At 52.0% G+C, this 18319-nt stretch overlaps 3 protein-coding genes across 4 annotated transcripts; all 3 read right to left on the reverse strand.

The window, feature by feature from the left end:
* Positions 1-811: 811 nt before the first annotated feature.
* On the reverse strand, positions 812-4987 carry esd (esterase D/formylglutathione hydrolase). Its single transcript, XM_057052978.1, has 9 exons — positions 4837-4987; positions 4128-4202; positions 3810-3898; positions 2795-2893; positions 2557-2681; positions 2354-2473; positions 2163-2261; positions 1913-2077; positions 812-956 (listed from the first exon to the last, which is right to left on the reverse strand). Exons 2-9 carry the CDS (start codon positions 4193-4195, stop codon positions 876-878), a joined length of 846 nt encoding a protein of 281 aa, XP_056908958.1. The 5' UTR covers positions 4196-4202; positions 4837-4987; the 3' UTR covers positions 812-875.
* Positions 4988-5465: 478 nt separating this feature from the next.
* Positions 5466-13205, reverse strand: sucla2 (succinate-CoA ligase ADP-forming subunit beta). Its single transcript, XM_057052921.1, has 11 exons — positions 13068-13205; positions 12199-12358; positions 11707-11806; positions 11264-11426; positions 10510-10638; positions 10107-10245; positions 7723-7884; positions 7426-7568; positions 7145-7265; positions 6795-6883; positions 5466-6302 (listed from the first exon to the last, which is right to left on the reverse strand). Exons 1-11 carry the CDS (start codon positions 13149-13151, stop codon positions 6228-6230), a joined length of 1365 nt encoding a protein of 454 aa, XP_056908901.1. The 5' UTR covers positions 13152-13205; the 3' UTR covers positions 5466-6227.
* Positions 13206-14569: 1364 nt separating this feature from the next.
* med4 (mediator complex subunit 4) lies at positions 14570-18030 on the reverse strand. Of its 2 annotated transcripts, XM_057052967.1 has the most exons (10): positions 17875-18030; positions 17662-17728; positions 17173-17343; positions 16495-16552; positions 16346-16432; positions 15873-16004; positions 15080-15332; positions 15000-15041; positions 14929-14951; positions 14570-14883 (listed from the first exon to the last, which is right to left on the reverse strand). In XM_057052967.1, exons 1-7 carry the CDS (start codon positions 17946-17948, stop codon positions 15160-15162), a joined length of 762 nt encoding a protein of 253 aa, XP_056908947.1. In that variant the 5' UTR covers positions 17949-18030; the 3' UTR covers positions 14570-14883; positions 14929-14951; positions 15000-15041; positions 15080-15159. The 2 variants fall into 2 exon arrangements, with proteins under 2 accessions (XP_056908947.1, XP_056908938.1); XM_057052958.1 differs by lacking the exon at positions 14929-14951 and having other exon boundaries at positions 15017-15332.
* Positions 18031-18319: the final 289 nt, after the last annotated feature.

Below are 18319 nucleotides of genomic sequence, written 5' to 3' on the forward strand. Positions count from 1 at the left end.
CACACACCCACACACTCACACATGAACGCACGCACACACACACCCACGCACTCACACATGAACGCACGCACACACACACCCACGCACTCACACACACCCACACACACGCACGCACACACACACACACCCACGCACTCACACACGAACGCACGCACACACACACCCACGCACTCACACATGAACGCACGCACACACACACCCACGCACTCACACATGAACGCACGCACACACACACACACGCACTCACACATGAACGCGCGCACACACACACACACACCCACCCACACATGAACGCACGCACACACACACACACACCCACGCACTCACACGCACGCACTCACACACACTCACGCACACACACCCACGCACTCACACGCACGCACTCACACACACACACCCACGCACTCACACACGAACGCACGCACACACACACCCACGCACTCACACATTAACGCACGCACACACACACACACACGCACTCACACATGAACGCACGCACACACACACACCCACTCACTCACACATGAACGCACGCACACACACACACACCCACCCACATGCGCGCACACACACACACACGCACGCATGCACACACGCACAACAGCGGCTGCAACAGTGCTGACCCGTTGTCTGGAGACTGACAGTGTAACCATGGAAACGTGTAACCATGGAAACGTGTAACCATGGAAACGTGTAACCACGTATCGTCAAAGATGGCGTTTGGGGGAGCCTAACCCCTTCCCCCACCGCCCCCCCATCCACCCCCCCCCCCTTGTGTGAAAGAAAACAACAACAACAACAACAACAGCCGTCAGCTGAACAATCTGGACTTTTATTGTGAAAGGAGGAGCAACGCCGGCGGCGGCGGCGTCCTCTCAGGCCTTCAGGAACTTGGCGTGATGCGCGACGTGATCCACCATGAAGGACGAGATGAAGTAGAAGCTGTGGTCGTAACCCTGCAGGAGCACAGAGCCGTCAGGGTCATGACCTTCTGCCCTCTGGGGTTAAAGGTCGAGTTGATGTGACCTGCACCTGCAGTGGCACCTGTAGCCACATCATTCAACACTGGACACACACCGTACACACACCGTACACACACACACACTGTACACAGACACCGTACACACACCGTACACACACACACACTGTACACAGACACCGTACACACACCGTACACACACACCGTACACACACACCAGACACACACACCAGACACACACACCGTACACACACACCGTACACACACACCGTACACACACCGTACACACACACCGTACACACACACCGTACACACACCGTACACACACACCGTACACACACACACCAGACACACACCGTACACACACACCGTACACACACACACACCGTACACAGACACCGTACACACACCGTACACACACACACACTGTACACAGACACCGTACACACACCGTACACACACACTGTACACACACACACCGTACACACACCAGACACACACACCGTACACACACACCAGACACACACACCGTACACACACACTGTACACACACACACCGTATACACACACACCAGACACACACACACCGTACACACACACACACACACCACACACACACACCGTACACACACACCAGACACACACCGTACACACACCAGACACACACACACCAGACACACACACCGTACACACACCGTACACACACCAGACACACACACCAGACACACACACACACACACACACCGTACACACCACCGTACACACACACACACACACACCACACACCGTACACACACCGTACACACACCAGACACACACACCGTACACACACACCAGACACACACACCAGACACACACACACCGTACACACACCGTACACACACCAGACACACACCGTACACACTTTTACTTTGGCGGGGAGCAGGAACTGACCTCATGCAGTCTGAAGACCACTGGGATCTTCTTGGAGCAGACGCTGATCAGGTTGTCAGGAAGCAGCTGGCCGGCCGACAGGAACTGGTCCTCACGGCCCTGATCGATGAGCACGTCCAGCCGAGGCCCCGAGTACGCCGCCGCCAACTTGGTGGCGTCGTACGCCTGAGGGACACGGCGGCGTTAGGGTCGAGCAGAAGCCAGGGGGAGGGGCTTATGAGGTCAGAGGTGGACCGGGAGGAGGTCTTACCTCCCAGGTGGACCTGTCGTTGCCCAGGTAACCAGAGAAGGCCTTCTGCCCCCACGGACACTGGATGGGGTTACAGATGGGAGCAAAGGCGGACACAGACTGCAGGAGACAAAGGACATAAGGGAGATTAGGTGTTCACAGGGTCATGTGACCTGTGGTCTGGGTGGCACTCCTTCAGAAGCAGGTCTCGCCTTGTATTTCCCAGGGTTCTTCAGTGCACAGATGAGCGCCCCGTGGCCCCCCATGGAGTGTCCGCTGATGGACATCCTGTCGGGGTCGGTGGGGAAGTTGGCATTGATGAGTCTCGGGAGCTGAGAGACAGACAGACAGACGGGGGTCAGCGGACAGACTGAAGGTGAAGAGGTCACACACATCAAAGGCACATCAAAGCCACCTCCTCAGTCACGTAGGAGTACATGCGGTAGTTGGTCCTCCAGGGCTCCTGCGTGGCGTCCACGTAGAAACCGGCGCCGCTGCCGAAGTCCCAGCTCTCATCCTCCCCCTCCAGCTTACAGCCTCCTGGGGCAGGATGGGAATCAGGTTCAGGGGGGGCGTCCTGTGTGTGTGTGTGTGTGTGTGTGGGTGTGTGTGTGTGTGTGTGTGGGTGTGTGTGTGTGAGTGTGTGTTCCTACGTGGGCTGGTGTCTGGAGCAACAATGATGAGCTCATGTTCAGCAGCAGGAAGTTGACTCCCAGCTTTAGTGATGAAATTCTGCTCCGTGCAGGTGAGGCCTGAAGAAGAGAGCTCATTGATGACCGATCAGGGTTATTGGATCGATAATCAGGGTTATTGGATCGATAATCGGGGTTACTGGATCGATAATCGGGGTTACTGATCGATAATCGGGGTTACTGGATCGATAATCGGGGTTACTGGATCGATAATCGGGGTTACTGGATCAATAATCGGGGTTACTGGATCAATAATCGGGTTACTGGATCAATAATCGGGGTTACTGGATCAATAATCGGGGTTATTGGATCAATAATCGGGGTTACTGGATCGATAATCGGGGTTACTGGATCAATAATCGGGGTTACTGGATCAATAATCGGGGTTACTGGATCAATAATCGGGGTTACTGGATCGATAATCGGGGTTACTGGATCAATAATCGGGGTTACTGGATCGATAATCGGGGTTATTGGATCAATAATCGGGGTTACTGGATCGATAATCGGGGTTACTGGATCAATAATCGGGGTTATTGGATCAATAATCGGGGCTACTGGATCAATAATCGGGGTTACTGGATCAATAATCGGGGTTACTGGATCAATAATCGGGGTTATTGGATCAATAATCGGGGTTACTGGATCGATAATCGGGGTTACTGGATCAATAATCGGGGTTACTGGATCGATAATCGGGGTTACTGGATCGATAATCGGGGTTACTGGATCGATAATCGGGGCTACTGGATCGATAATCGGGGTCACTGGATCGATAATCGGGGTTATTGGATCAATAATCGGGGTTATTGGATCAATAATCGGGGTTACTGGATCAATAATCGGGGTTACTGGATCAATAATCAGGGCTACTGGATCAATAATCGGGGTCACTGGATCAATAATCAGGGCTACTGGATCAATAATCGGGGTCACTGGATCAATAATCGGGGTCACTGGATCAATACTCACTCACCTGACAGCCAGTACAGGACGGCACATTTCTCCGTCTCAGCTTTAGGAGGAATAAAAACTGCAAACTTCATCTTACACTTGAGCTCTGAGCTGGAGGGAAACACACACTTAGAGAGAGAGAGAGAGAGAGAGAGAGAGAGAGAGAGAGAGAGAGAGAGAGAGAGAGAGAGAGAGAGAGAGAGAGAGAGAGAGAGAGTGTGTGTGTGTGTGTGTGTGTGAGTGAGTGAGTGAGTGAGTGAGTGAGTGGTGAGTGAGTGAGTGAGTGAGTGAGTGAGTGAGTGTGTGTGTGTGTGTGTGGTGTGTGTGTGTGTGGGCTCACCTGTCGTGCTCAAACACCTTCTGGAATCCTCCCGCGCACTTGTTGGAAGACACGAGCGTGAGCGCCATGACTGATCTGTGGAGAAAATGATCACATGACTGATGCGTTGCTATGACAACACTCCGAGGAACACAGCCGCAAGTCCAGGACCAGTAAGGAAACAGGTGATCTGCAGGTCCGTGACCCGCAACATCAGCGACGCAGACCCTCCAGGTGGGGTTAGGACCCCACCCTGACCCTGTCCAGACCCCTGTCCATGACCCTGTCCAGACCCCTGTCCATGACCCTGTCCAAGACCCTGTCCAGACCCCTGTCCATGACCCTGTTCATGACCCTGTCCATGACCCTGTCCAGACCCCTGTCCATGACCCTGTCCATGACCCTGTTCATGACCCTGTCCAGACCCCTGTCCATGACCCTGTTCAAGACCCTGTTCAAGACCCGAAACGCCAAATTCCATGAAGAAAATAGCAGCACTTTGGACAAAATCTGAAACGGGTCAAATTGACCCTTAACATAAAATGAGGGTTAGAAATCTCTCCAAATTAATATATGCAGAATTAACTCATTGTCCAGGATTAAGTGGGTCAAACGAACGAAGTGTGTAGTGTTTACAAATATGAGCCAACGGAACAGCCTTGTGCTAGCAGCTAGCCTGAGCTAACGCGTTAGCTTAGCTGCTGAGCAAACAGGAACATTTGACACGTACCTGGAGAAAAAGTCCTTATTTGGTGGGAAACTGGACCTCCTGCTCGACCGACTTCAACAGCTCGGATCCAAGTCCAGACCTGCGCGACCTGATGACGTCAGGGGGCGTCCCCGTTTTGTACCCAACTAATGTAATGCGCGTGCGGCGCCACCAGGTGGCGGAGTTACACATCAAACGCGGTTCGCTGGTAATCAGGTTTCTTCTCAGCGAGGATCTCGAGGACCTCGCCGGGACGAGGACCTAAGCCTAACCTAACCCTAACCCTAACCTAACCCTGACCCTGACCCTAACCTAACCCTGACCTAACCCTGACCCTAACCTAACCCTGACCCTAACCTAACCCTGACCCTAACCTAACCCTGACCCTGTCCACATACATTGAGCAGTGCACGATACATCCCAATATTTATCTTCTACATTACATATTTATCAGTGTGCTGAGCCACACGGGACTAAACTTTGTCGTCCTCAGAGCTAAAGTGGAACGGGATCTGACAGCTGATCAGAGGTGAACTGGGTCTGGATCACCAGCTGTTTAACCGTCCCTGAGCACCCTGAAGGCTTCAGGTGTCCCAGGTGGCGTTGCTGCCAGAACAGGAGACGTTTGATGGGCTAGTGAGAGAAACAACCACCGATTATCCTCCGTTTATTTTTATTTCACTCCTTTAAATATTTTACAGAGAAAAAGATCCATTTGATTATTTACAAGTGACACAAATGAGCTGTAACTCATAATGTTTGCTCAGAGGAAAACACACGAGTGCGGCGGTGCACGCTGCAAGGTCACGCTGCAAGGTCACGCTGCAAGGTCACCGCCGAATAAATAGGAAGGAAGACCGGACCTGTTTCATGCTTCAGCCCGAGATGGAGCCGTCTCCTACGTGCACATCGGCTGGAGCACGAACCCACCACAGGAACACCAAAAATACCTCCACAGACAGGAAATGCATTCTGATCACTGGCTAAGCTAACGTAGCGTAGCATGAGGTGCTACAGAGACCCAGCAGAGACGGGGACCCAGGTCCAATCGGGGTTTGGTTTTAGTGCTCATGAGGGCTTCACTTACCGGCGTCTACAAGTTCTGACTGTGCAGCCACGCTAACATGCTGACCAGCGCTAACGTTTCTTCCTACTTTAGCATGTTAGCAAGAGGAGATCCAGGACAGCGAGATCGGACCCCTCCACAGGGGACACGGAGAGGGTGGAGCTCCAGGTGAAGGTGTCAGCAGGTCAGCGTGGAGGCTACAGGGTAGGCGAGGATGGTGCACATCAACACAAGCTCGTAGGGGAGGAGACAACGAGCAATCGTCCCCCTTGGGTTCAGGAAGTGAAGAGGAGCAGGTGGAGAACTGTGGTGGAGTCCAGGTGGAGGAGTGTCTGCAGGAGGAGTCTTAGATGGGCAGCTGGAAGGTTATATCCACCTGGGCTTGTTTGGCCAGCGACACTATTTCAGAGAGCTTCACAACCTGTGAGGAGAAGAGCTGTTCAAGAACCTGCTGTTGCCATGACGACACAGCTCCCTGCCCCCTGGTGGCCGTCGGGAGTATAACTCAGTCCCTACCATGACTCAGCACTCTAGACTGTGTGTGTGTGTGTGTGTGTGTGTGTGCGTGTGCTACTGTACTTGCTATATACTGAGCACCAAAATAGTCACTCTGTGAGCAAACGGAGGACATTATTAAAGGTGCTCACAACTGCTGGAGGGTTACGACTTGGTTTCAACGTTAGCTGACCCTGACCCTGACCGTAACCCTAACCCTGACCCGAACCCTGACCCTGACCGTAACCCTGACCCGAACCCTGACCCTGACCGTGACCCTAACTCTGACCCTGACCCTAACCCTAACCCTGACCCTAACTCTGACCCGGACCCTTATTGGGGCTGAGATCAGGGTCACCTGTGATGGGGCTGGGGCATGAAAGTGCTCACACAGATAGAAGTACAAGTGTGTGTGTACCATCTTGGCAGCTTCATCCAGATCATCACAGGCCAGGATCTTCAGGGGGCTGGCAGCGATCAGAGCTTTGGCGTCGTCCACTCGGGTCCCTTGAGATTCAACAATAAACCCGTCAGGCTGCAGAACAACGTGCACACCCTTTTGTCACATGCACTATTGTATCTTTAAAGTTCATGTGCCCCACGTGACCCTTCAATCGAACAGGAGACAGCAGAGCCAGGACTTCATTTCCCATGAGCCTCTGCTGTTGTTGTGTTTGTTACCTGACACCTTCATCAGCTGCACCTGGAGGAGTAACGGCTGCGGGGGGGGGGGGGGATGGGGGATGATGGGGGGGGGGGGGGGTGTACCTTGCAACCGGACCACAATGGGGATCTTCAGGTCCAGGTCTCTCACAGCCATGATGATCCCCTGGGCGATGACATCACACCTCATGATGCCTCCAAAGATGTTGACCAGGATGGCCTGAACCTGAGGACCCCCCCCCCCACACACACACACGCACACGCACACGCACACACACACACGCACACGCACACACACCACACACACACACACACACGCACACACACACTTAATGGTGCACGGACATAGACCTAGCGTGGTCACGTGTTCACTCTGCTCTTCTCACCTTCTTGTCAGACGTGATGAGTTTGAAGGCTTCAGTCACTTGATGAGCTGTAGCTCCGCCCCCCACATCCAGGAAGTTGGCGGGCGTGCCGCCGTGCAGCTTGATGATGTCCATGGTGGCCATGGCCAGTCCAGCGCCGTTGACTGCAGAGGACACGTGGTCAAACATCACCTGAAGGTCTCTACAGAACCACACGGTTCTTCTGCCTGTTCCTCTCTGACAGCGGACACATCGTCTCCACTGGGACTGATCAGTAAGAAGAACCGCTAGAACCACATCCGCCTGGACCTGACTGACCCAGACAGCCGATGGTTCCGTCCAGTCCGATATAGTTGAGGTCAGCCTTGGCGGCCTGCTGGTCCCGGGGGTCCTCCTGGCTCCAGTCGCGCAGGGCGAACACCTTCTTCTGACGGTACTCTGCGTTGGAGTCGAAGTTGATCTTCGCATCCATGCACATGACTGCAGGTGAGAGGGGCAGAGGTGACCTGGGGCCAGGACCTGGAGCCAGGGCTGGAGCCAGACTGGAGCCAGGGCTGGAGCCAGGGCTGGAGCCAGGCTGGAGCCAGGGCTGGAGCCAGACTGGAGCCAGGCTGGAGCCAGGCTGGAGCCAGGGCTGGAGCCAGGGCTGGAGCCAGGGCTGGAGCCAGGCCTGGAGCCAGGGCTGGAGCCAGGCTGGAGCCAGGCTGGAGCCAGGCTGGAGCCAGGGCTGGAGCCAGACTGGAGCCGGGCTGGAGCCAGGCTGGAGCCAGGGCTGGAGCCAGGCTGGAGCCAGGGCTGGAGCCAGGCTGGAGCCAGGGCTGGAGCCAGGGCTGGAGTCAGGCTGGAGCCAGGGCTGGAGCCAGGGCTGGAGCCAGGCTGGAGCCAGGGCTGGAGCCAGGGCTGGAGCCAGGGCTGAAGCCAGGGCTGGAGCCAGGGCTGGAGCCAGGCTGGAGCCAGGGCTGGAGCCAGGGCTGGAGCCAGGGCTGGAGCCAGGGCTGGAGCCAGGCTGGAGCCAGGCTGGAGCCAGGGCTGGAGCCAGGGCTGGAGCCAGGCTGGAGCCAGGGCTGGAGTCAGGCTGGAGCCAGGGCTGGAGCCAGGGCTGGAGCCAGGCTGGAGCCAGGGCTGGAGCCAGACTGGAGCCAGGCTGGAGCCAGGGCTGGAGCCAGGGCTGGAGCCAGGGCTGGAGCCAGGCTGGAGCCAGGGCTGGAGCCAGGGCTGGAGCCAGGACTGAAGCCAGGGCTGGAGCCATGGCTGGAGCCAGGACTGAAGCCAGGCTGGAGCCAGGGCTGGAGCCAGGGCTGGAGCCAGACTGGAGCCAGGCTGGAGCCAGACTGGAGCCAGGGCTGGAGCCAGGGCTGGGTGGGTGAATGGGTGTGAGTGGGTGTGTGTGAGTGGGTGTGTGAGTGTGTGTGTGTGTGTGGGTGAGTGTGTGTGTGTGAGTGTGAGTGTGTGTGTGTGTGTGTGTGTGTTGGGTGAGTGTGTGTTGTGTTGTGTGTGTGTGTGGGTGAGTGTGTGTGTGTGAGTGTGTGTGTGTGGTGAGTGTGTGTGAGTGTTGTGTGTGTTTGAGTGTGTGTTTTGTGTGTGTGTGTGGGGTGGGTTTGGGTGAGTGTTTGTGTTTGTGGGTGGGTTGGTGAGTGTGTGTGTGTGTTTGGTTGAGTGTGTGTGTGTGTGTGTGAGTTTTTGTTTGAGTGGGTTTGTGTGGGTTTGCGTTTTTGTGAGTTTGTTGTGTGTGGGTTGGTTTTTTTGTGTGTGTTTTTTTTGTTTGTTTTTTGTGAGTTTGTGTTTTTTATTTTTTTTTTTTGTTTGTTTTAGTTTTTTTTTGGGTGATTTTTGTGTTTTTTCTGTGTTTTTGTATTTTTTGTTTTTGTTTGTTTTGTTTTAGTGTTTTTTTTTTTGTGTTTTTTGTTTTTTTTTTTGTTCGTTTGTTTTTCGTTTGGTTTTTTTTTTTTTTTTTTTGTTTGTTGTTTTTTTTTTTTGTTTTTTTTTTGGGTTTTTTTCGTTTTGTGTTTTTTTTTTTTTTTTTTCTTTTTCTTTTTTTTTTGTTTCCGTTTTTTTTTTTTTTTTTTTTTTTCGTTTTTTTTTTTTCTTTTTTTTTTTTCATTTTTTTTTTTTTTCTTTATGTTTTTTTTTTTTTTTTTTTGTTTTTGTTCCGGTTTGTGTCTTTTTCTTTTTTTTTTTTTTGTTTTTTTTTTCTTTTTTTTTTTTTTCTTTTGTTTTTTTTTTCTTTTGTGTTTTTTTCTTTTTTTTTTTTCCGTGTTTGATTTTTTTTCTTTGTGTGGCGTGTGTTGATGGGCTTGGTGTGTTGCGTGTGTGTGTGTGTGGGTTGGGTGGTGCGTGTGTGTGTTGTGTGTGGGTGTGTGCGTGTAGCGTGTTTGGGTTCGTGCGTTGTGTGTGGGTGTTCGTGTGTTTTCGTGAATGTGTTGGTTTGCTTTTTGTTTTCGTTTGTGTTTGTTGCTTGTTATGTTTTTGTTTTCGTTTGTGTTGTTTGCTTTTTTTTTCTTTTTGAGTGTGTGGGTGCGTGTTTGTGAGTGTGGTGTGGTGTGTGAGTGTGTGTAGTGTGTGTGTTGTGGGGCAGTGTGTGGTGTGTGAGTGTGTGGGGTGAGTGTGTGGGAGTGTGAGTGTGGTGTTGTGTGTGTGTTTGAGTGTGAGTGAGTGTGAGTGTGTGTGAGTGTGTGTGAGTGTGTGTGTGTGAGTGTGTGTACCCATGCCAGACGAGTCCTCCACCATGGGATTGATTTCCACCATGGAAGCATCATACTTGATGAACAGCTCGTAGAGCTTCACCATGTTCTCTGCTGCTTCATTCACCAACAATGGAGGGAATCCCATCTTCTCAGCAACCTACACACACACACACACACACACACACACACACACACACACACACACACACACACACACACACACATTTATAACATTTATATTATTATTTTTCATTTCATCGTATTCAGCTTGTTGGTCATTTCTATCATCAGCTCTTGATTCCTTCTCCTCCTGTTTCTAATCTGTTGTGTGGACCTTCTGCCTCCCAGAGGACACCAGGACATTTTCAGCCCACACCACACACGTGCACGTGCACGTGCACACACACACACACACGCGCACCCTAACAGCCTGCTCCATCTTGATGCCCTCCACGATGTCGATGGGCTCCTTCACGATGGCGTCTGGATTCTCTGCTGCGACATCTTCGATGTTCACCCCCCCCTGTGAGCTGCCGATCAGAACAGGACCCTGCGGGAGACAGGAAGTATGCATCATGGTTAGGGGTGACACGGCTTCTGGGGTTAGGGTTAGCAACAACATCCTGGTTCTGTTAAGAAAGCAGCCTAGCGGTGAAAGTGGGTCGCACGCCCCCTAATGGCAGAGCGCCACACTGCAACAACAAGAAGCGGCTAAAAGTGTCTCGGACAACTGAACTGTAGGCTAGAGCGGCAGATCATCAGCACGTCTCTGATGAGACCTCGTTTACATGGAAGACACGAGTCAAAGAGGGTGTTAGCCTAGCTGATATTTCCTCTGGCTCGATCACCACTGGATCAAGATCTGGATCTCAGCCATCCAAAAACTTGGATTGAGAGCGGAAGCCGCGTCCCTCTCCTTCCTTTGCTCAGTGTACCTGGCGTGTCCCCCACATGCCGTCTCCAGAGCATCGTCCCCCATAATGTCCTCAGAACTCGTCACTATGGATCCCAGTTTCATGAGTTTGACTCCAGGTGTTTAAACAAAAGGAGCGCACGTTGTACGTTAGCTAACAATGTTAGCCGCCATCAGCAAACACAGCAGCTTTCAGCCTTTGATCAGATTTAATGGAAATGTGTCCTTTCTTTCTTCAGTTTCAGCCCTCGCTGCGTCTCACCTGGTAGGATCTCTCCATTGTGATAGCGAAGTAGTACTCTCTGCGTGGGTACCTGCGCTCACAGATGAACACCTGGTTACAGATGCGACCTGCCTCTCCAGTCTGTTTGGTGTAGAGCTTTCGACCAATCATCTGAGAGCTGATGTCCCTGGCTTCTTCAGGCCTGGAGGAGGAAGACAACAGCTTGGAAGGTTTTCTGGAGGAACCCAGCAGAAGATACCTCCACATCGTGGACTCTAACAGCGGCAAACATAATTATTTAGCATTTGAAATGACGATTTTTGAGACTAAAATAAGATCATGGAAACAAAGTACACGTGCAGATTTGACGGCCGGCCGAGAGAGAAGCTACCAGAAGCTACCAGAGTGGCACCGGCTGACGTTTCCCAACAGAGAAACAGGAAGTGAAGCTGCTGTGACTCAGATGTTCCAGGTCGACTTACGAGTAGACAATCCTGACGCCGCCCTTCAGGCCGCCCTCAAACGTCCCCTTCCCTCTGCCTCCAGCCAGGACCTGGGCTTTGACCACCAAGTCCTTCGAACCTTTAGCCGCGTGCACACACACACACACACACACACACACACACACACACACACACACACACACACACACACACTAATTATACAATATTAAGATTGTCGGTGAAAGACCTGATGACAGGAGATGTGTGTAAATTATAACATAGTGGGCCACTAGCGCAGTGAAGCAGAAAGCTATGTTTAGCCTGGGGTGGGGGTGGGGTGGGGGTCTATTTAAAATGCACCAAGACGACCACAGAAGACCAGGTTGGCAGCCAAAAGTATTTGGACACACGCTGACACGATCTCAGGTGCAGCCATGACTGAAAACCTGATCTGGAGTCAGTGCGCCGGTTCGGATTCGGCTGCCGATCCAAACTTTAAGGCTCAAGGGTGCACAGGTGAGGCTCACTCACCGATCTCCTTGGCGACAGCATACGCCTCGTCAGAGGAGCTGGCCACCTTCCCAACCGGCACAGAGATGCCCGCCTCGCTCAGCAGCCCGATGCTCATGTACTCATGCAGCGAAAGGTTCCTCCTCTGCTGCTGGCCCCCCATCCAAGAAGCAGCCAGAACCTGGACCAGCAGGGTGAAGGGAAAACACGGTGGTTTGACATCAACGGTTAAGCATAAATGCACCAAAACAGAGGTTTGGAGTCAGACGTCAAAACACATTTCATGCTAGCAGCTGTGACGACTTTTAACAGATTTGGGTTTGTCTGAAGCTTCGGAAAGGCCCAGAACTTGTGGACCCACTTGGTCAAAGCTGCAGTTTAAAACAGGACTAATTAAGCTTCAGATGGAAGACGGCCAGCTGGACCAGCTGGACCAGATGGTACCAGCTGGACCAGCTGGACAGTGTCCAGACTGAGGATGAGAAGCCAGAGTCGACAGGAACGTCCCGCTCCGGTCCAAGGGCCAGTTCGGTATTGACCATAAAGAGGAAACAACCAGGAACCTTTTCGATATGTCGAAACCTTGAAAAATCTATTCCACTTTTCCATTTATATCATCAAAGAAACAAAACAGCTCGTACAAATTAAAACAGAGAGAACACTGAGTTGTATTTAAATGGCCTCAACAGAGCCGCGGAACACCAGGTTCTAGCTGGTTCGGTGATAGCAGGTCGGACTAGCATTTAGCCGTGTGCTAGTTCGCACCGACTCAGACTCAAATGTCAAATATGACCCTCAATGTTTTCGGTGGTTATAAAGGTCTGAGAGCAAACCCGACTGGATCCGCCTGGATCGAAGGCAATTTTTCATTTTGGGGGAAACAACTTTACCTTTGAAGTAGAATTCAGGGTGTTTCTGGTCCCCGAGTTTCTCAGGCTAGCCGACAGTCGGCCGCAGATCAGGGCCGCCGCCATGCGCCTCTGCTCTGGGAGGGAAGGCTCACGCGCATGCGCATGTCTGCTCTGGGAGGGAGGCTCACCGCGCATGCGCATGTCTGCTCTGGGAGGGAGGCTCACCGCGCATGCGCATGTCTGCCCCTGGGAGGGAGGCTCACCGGCATGCGCATGTCTGCCCTGGGCGGGAGGCTCACCGCGCATGCGCATGTCTGCTCTGGGAGGGAGGCTCACCGCGCATGCGCAGTTTTCTCTGGGAGGGAGGCTCACCCGCGCAATGCGCATGTCTGCTCTGGGAGGGAGGCTCACCGCGCAATTGCCATGTTTGCTCGGGAGGGAGGCTCACCGCGCATGCGCATGTCTGCCCTGGGAGGGAGGCTCTCTGACGCAACATTAATTAGACTCCTGTTTAAAAAGGCATGTTATTACAGGCATGTTATTACAGGCATGTTATTACACCTGGCTAGGAACGCTGTGACTGGAGGAAGGTCTGGCTGTTACCCAACTGTTACCTGTTAACTAGTCAAGTTCAGGAACTTTTGTCAGAAATAATTCATAGATTTTAGCCATCCAATCATCATATAGTTATTAGATTTGATTTGATAGATTGATTAAATTCTATTGTCTCAAAAGATGATATAAAGGTGAGGAAATTAATAAGCTAATCTTTATGCCAAAAATTGAAAAGTCTAAATCTATCTTTGTTGGTTACAAAGAGATCTTTCTGAGGGGTGGAATCTTCCTTCCAGGATGGATGATCTATTATTGTATAATTCTTTATTATCAGGGTGTCCAAACAACTCTTTAAGAAGCCTCCAGTTGATCCAAAATGCTGCAGCCATGGTTCTGACAGGTATTTGACCACAGAGGTCACATGACTCCTGTACTGGCGTTGCTTCATTGGCTGCCCGTTAAATTTAGAATCATTTTTTAAAACCCTTCTTTGACCTACCAGGTCCTCAGAGGCCTAGCTCCATCCTACCTGGAGGAGCTAGTGACACCTGACCATCTAATTATGAAGTTAACCTCTTAGTTCTGCTGTTATAGGCCGAGACTGTCGGGGTCCAGAACCATGATCACTGATCACAAGATGCTGGACCCCTTGTGGTTGGGTCATGGTCTCCCTCTCCTCCCCCCCTAGAGAAGAACCTCTCCCCCTAAGTTCTCGAGAGAATACCCCCCTCCTTTCCTCCCTCTCTCCTACCTCCCTCTTCCTCAGGGGAAGAAGAACGAAGAGACAATCCCCCCTTCCCTCTCCTCCTCCCCTCTCCCCTTCCTTCTCCTCTCCTCCCCAATTCCTTCTCCGCTCCTCTCCGATCCCCCCTCCTCTCCTCTTCCCTCCTCTCACCACCTTTACTCTCCCCTTCCTTCTCCTCTCCTCCCCCCTCTCCTCTCCTCCCCTCCTCCACCAAGAGGACACATGTTTAAACCCCTCACAGCTGTGTGGAGCTCAGCTTATTTATTGAGTATTTAATTATTTTTCATACAAACACATTTTAGAGGCACATTAATGGAACATTTGAGTGGAAGAAGAACGTGGTGGTCGCCGCTGTGCAGTGGTGCCATCGCACCATCAGCCTGACGTCTCCTGTTGCCCCGAGCAACTGAGAACGGACACATCAGCCGTCGTTGGGTCAAACAGAGCAAAACTCTTCTCTTGTGTATTTATTAAGTTTTGTACAAATCAAAGAGAAGAAGTTAGTTCAGCTGTCCTGTGGTGAGTGGTTCAGAGGGCCCCCTCACACCACACACACTCTCCCTCACCCACACACCGTCCCTCACCCCACACACACAACACACACGCCCCCTCACACACACACCCTCCCTCACCCTCACACACACACACACCGTCCCTACCCCCACACACACCTCACTCTCCCTCACACACACACACTCACTCTCCCTCACACACACACACGCCCCCTCACACACACACCCTCCCTCACCCTCACACACACACACACCGTCCCTCACCCACACACACTCTCCCTCACCCACGCACACTCACGCCCCCTCACACACACAGCGGTCAGTCTGAATCACTGCTGCTGCTGGACGAGTCGGTTGACATGGCCTCCACGTCGTCCTCGTTCTCCTTGTTATGTCCAGGTGGATCCAGGCCAAAGTCGTTGCCGTGGTGAGGAGGGAGGATTCCCACTGACATGTCAGAGGACTGCCAGGGGTAGTGAGGCGTCAGGACGTCTGAGGAGAGGACACAGGTCAGTGAACAGCAGAGCTTCATGTCCTTCACCATCAGATTCTCCTCTGCTTCTGCTCAACTGATGATGTTTCACAGCTGTCGATATTAATGTTTGACAGCGGGAACAGCGACACCTGGTGGCAGCTGACTCCACTTTACAACATGAATTCACTGCTCAAAAAACCTGCTCATCAGTGTAACTGTGAGCCAACTAGTCTCCTGGGATCTGGAGCGGCTTTTGTTGGACCTACGTCTGTGACACTTCGGAGATGCAAGTAACCCCTCCAAAAAGTCTCAATCCCACATCCTCAACCCAAGAGGCGCCCCACCAGCAACCGATCCAACCAAGGGTGGCTTAAGCTCACAGGACCGATAGTTGTCTCAGTTTGAACATAAACATTCACCAACGTTCACTTGTTCTCAGAGAGCCACCTGCTGTGATGGTTCAGTCTCCATCTGTATGTCACCGTGTTGATCTAAGTGATTTAAAGTGACTAAACCAAAACAGAGTCCTGCCCACAGCGGTTCTGAGAGGGGCTCACCTGGTAGCCGCCCAGCGGCCAGGGCGTCTCCCGGCAGGTGCCCGTTCATACCATTGGACGGCAGGTTGGCCATGTGGCCCAACAAGCCGCTTCGCATCTCCAGGTCCGTCGGGTAGGGTCGGCGAGGATCACCTGAGGACCCAGGTGTTAAAACATCGTAGAACAGGTGAAATAATCTCTGTAAAAGCTCCTAAAAACACTGAAGCCAAAGTTCCTGTTTCATTATAGAGTCAAGGTGTTCCACCTTTACAGAAAACAGCTCCAGTAAGGTTGGCAAATGGACGCGGTTACATTTGGGCAAGAATATGTCAACGTCTGTGGTCTATTCTGTGGGACTGTATTCTGGTCACGTCCATGTGGAGCGCAGCACCCAGGTAGTGTTTCACCACAGCGTTGCAGACACAGGCGCATCACTCCCTGGGAACTGACGCTGCTAGTTCACCTGCTGAAGTACCGGAGACTTTGGTTCCTACCTGGGACCCAGTTGAGGGGTGCACACACAGCATTGCTGGCGCTGATTCTGTGAGCATACTTGATGATTTCCTCTGAGGAGATGTTTCCTGCAGACAGAAAAGGCGGTGAGTCGACAGAGGAGGTGGAGCTTGGAGCACAGGTGTCTCACCTTTTCTTGCTTTGTCAATCGATTTCAGCTTCTCTTTGGCCTGATACACGGCTGTTGCCTAGAAACCAAGATTGTGTGTCATATCTCTGTGCCACCATGCTCAGAAACACAGATTATTCACTTACAGCTACACAGCCTTTTAAACCGAGCATTTGGGGGTCGGGCACCTTGCTCAAGGGTACCGAGGCGGTACTCAGGTGTCCTGCAACCCCAACATCATGCAACGGTCCACAGCTGCGCCCTGAACTCAGAGCCCGCCACCACCAGCTCAGCCGCTCCAGGTTGAGCAAGAAAATAAGTCCAAACTATTTGTTGCTCTTTTTACCGGAGCTTTTGTTGAGAATCACGGCCTGGTTCTTTTGGGCCAAAACAGTTTGGTGGAGTTTGCACCTTTCTTTTGCACGAGAACCGTGCTGGAGTGAAGGGTTTTGAGACCGCTACCGTTTTTGCATCCGCATTACTCTTTAAAAAAGAGGTTTGTTTTCACCACCAAGCATTAGTGCGCATGTTACACATGGTACACCACTGTGTCGCTAGTGGCCTAGCATGCTCACGACGTGTTGTTAGTGGTTCTCGTGGTTCCACGTGAACGTGCATCGTTTTCCCAGCGTCTCAGAGGTCTGAAGCTGCTCTCCTCCCGTTAGGGTTAGGGTGTCTGCTCAGGGAGGCACCACCCACCAGGATATGCTCGGCCTCCTTCAGCTGTTTCTGGAGCTGCTGGATGTCACTGTCTCTCTTCTCCACCTCCTTCTCCAGCACCTGCATCTCTTCATGAACCTTCCCCTGCTGCTGGGCCACCTCCATCAGCTCCTGGAACTCTGCATCCCTCTGCACCAGAAGTTCCAGGACCTCACACACACACACACACACACACACTTACTTATCTTACATCCATCCCATTTCCACTCTGTATTTGCCTTTTCAACTGCTTAACCACACTTTTAACTGAAAAAATACAGCCACTCAGACCGTGGATATTGAGGATATTGTGGATATTGTATTTAATCATCACTGTGGTCAAACTACGAAATGATTTGACTCTACATCAATAAACCTAACATCTGAAATGAATCGGAGCCAAATTTACACCCTTTATATTTACAGTAAACATATTAATTCCGTCATCGGGGTTGTGTTCGCTGAGCCTGCGGCTGTCTGTGGGGGTACCTGGACGTCCTCCCCCGGCGGAGGCAGCTTCTGACTCCGGGATAACGCCAACATCTCGACCAGCTCCCTGAGAGACACGCAGGACGGACACCATGACTGCCAGCTAGCGCTACCTCTGTAGCGCCCAGGGTTGGATTCACCCCCAAAATAGGCGCAAACGGTCGGTGAGAAAGAGCCCCGCGACGAGAACCAAGCGGGGCTCTTTCGGTTTACCTGGATAAAACCTCCAGATCAGCCAGCGCAGACAGCAGCCGCTCTTTGGTGGACTTGTCCGCCGTCGTCGCCATGGCTAACCGACACAACCATGCGCTGCAGAACCGGCACGTCACCGCAAACCACGCCCCCGCGCAAACCACGCCCCCGCGCAAACCACGCCCCCATGTAAACCACGCCCACGCAACGCGAATTTTAAAGTATTTGAAAAGCGTCAGAATCATGATTTCAACGCGGCATAACTGCGCTGTAGCGCGATATTTCAACAGAAATTTAAAAAGGTCACATAGTTGATCTTTTATTCGTATTTTCTGGTTGAAACAGTATATTAGCCCCTTTCTTTGCGCTAACATTACAAGGTTTTTATGACCAGTTTCTTTGGAGAGGTGCTGGAAAAAGCGCAGTTGTCTGTGCGGTTTGCGTTTCCAGCAAACCTCAAACGTCT

The sequence above is a fragment of the Takifugu flavidus genome, chromosome 1 (assembly GCF_003711565.1).
Source record: "Takifugu flavidus isolate HTHZ2018 chromosome 1, ASM371156v2, whole genome shotgun sequence".
NCBI lineage: Eukaryota > Metazoa > Chordata > Actinopteri > Tetraodontiformes > Tetraodontidae > Takifugu > Takifugu flavidus.

Bases quoted from the DNA above. Each gene is read 5' to 3' on its own strand.
- sucla2 (XM_057052921.1), bottom strand. From the start codon at position 13,151: ATGGCGGCGGCCCTGATCTGCGGCCGACTGTCGGCTAGCCTGAGAAAC. The intron at 7,569-7,722 runs GTCAGTCAGGTC...TGTCCTCTGCAG, and splicing joins CGGAACCATCGGCTGTCTGG to TCAACGGCGCTGGACTGGCC. The intron at 7,266-7,425 runs GTGAGAAGAGCA...GGGGGTCCTCAG, and splicing joins TCATCACGTCTGACAAGAAG to GTTCAGGCCATCCTGGTCAA.
- med4 (XM_057052967.1), bottom strand. From the start codon at position 17,948: ATGGCGACGACGGCGGACAAGTCCACCAAAGAGCGGCTGCTGTCTGCG. The intron at 16,433-16,494 runs GTGAGACACCTG...TTCTGTCTGCAG, and splicing joins GATTGACAAAGCAAGAAAAG to GAAACATCTCCTCAGAGGAA. The intron at 15,333-15,872 runs GTGAGCCCCTCT...TCCTCTCCTCAG, and splicing joins GGCCGCTGGGCGGCTACCAG to ACGTCCTGACGCCTCACTAC.
- esd (XM_057052978.1), bottom strand. From the start codon at position 4,195: ATGGCGCTCACGCTCGTGTCTTCCAACAAGTGCGCGGGAGGATTCCAG. The intron at 2,894-3,809 runs GTGAGTGAGTAT...TCTCTTCTTCAG, and splicing joins CGTCCTGTACTGGCTGTCAG to GCCTCACCTGCACGGAGCAG. The intron at 2,262-2,353 runs GCGAGACCTGCT...TGTCTCCTGCAG, and splicing joins AGAACCCTGGGAAATACAAG to TCTGTGTCCGCCTTTGCTCC.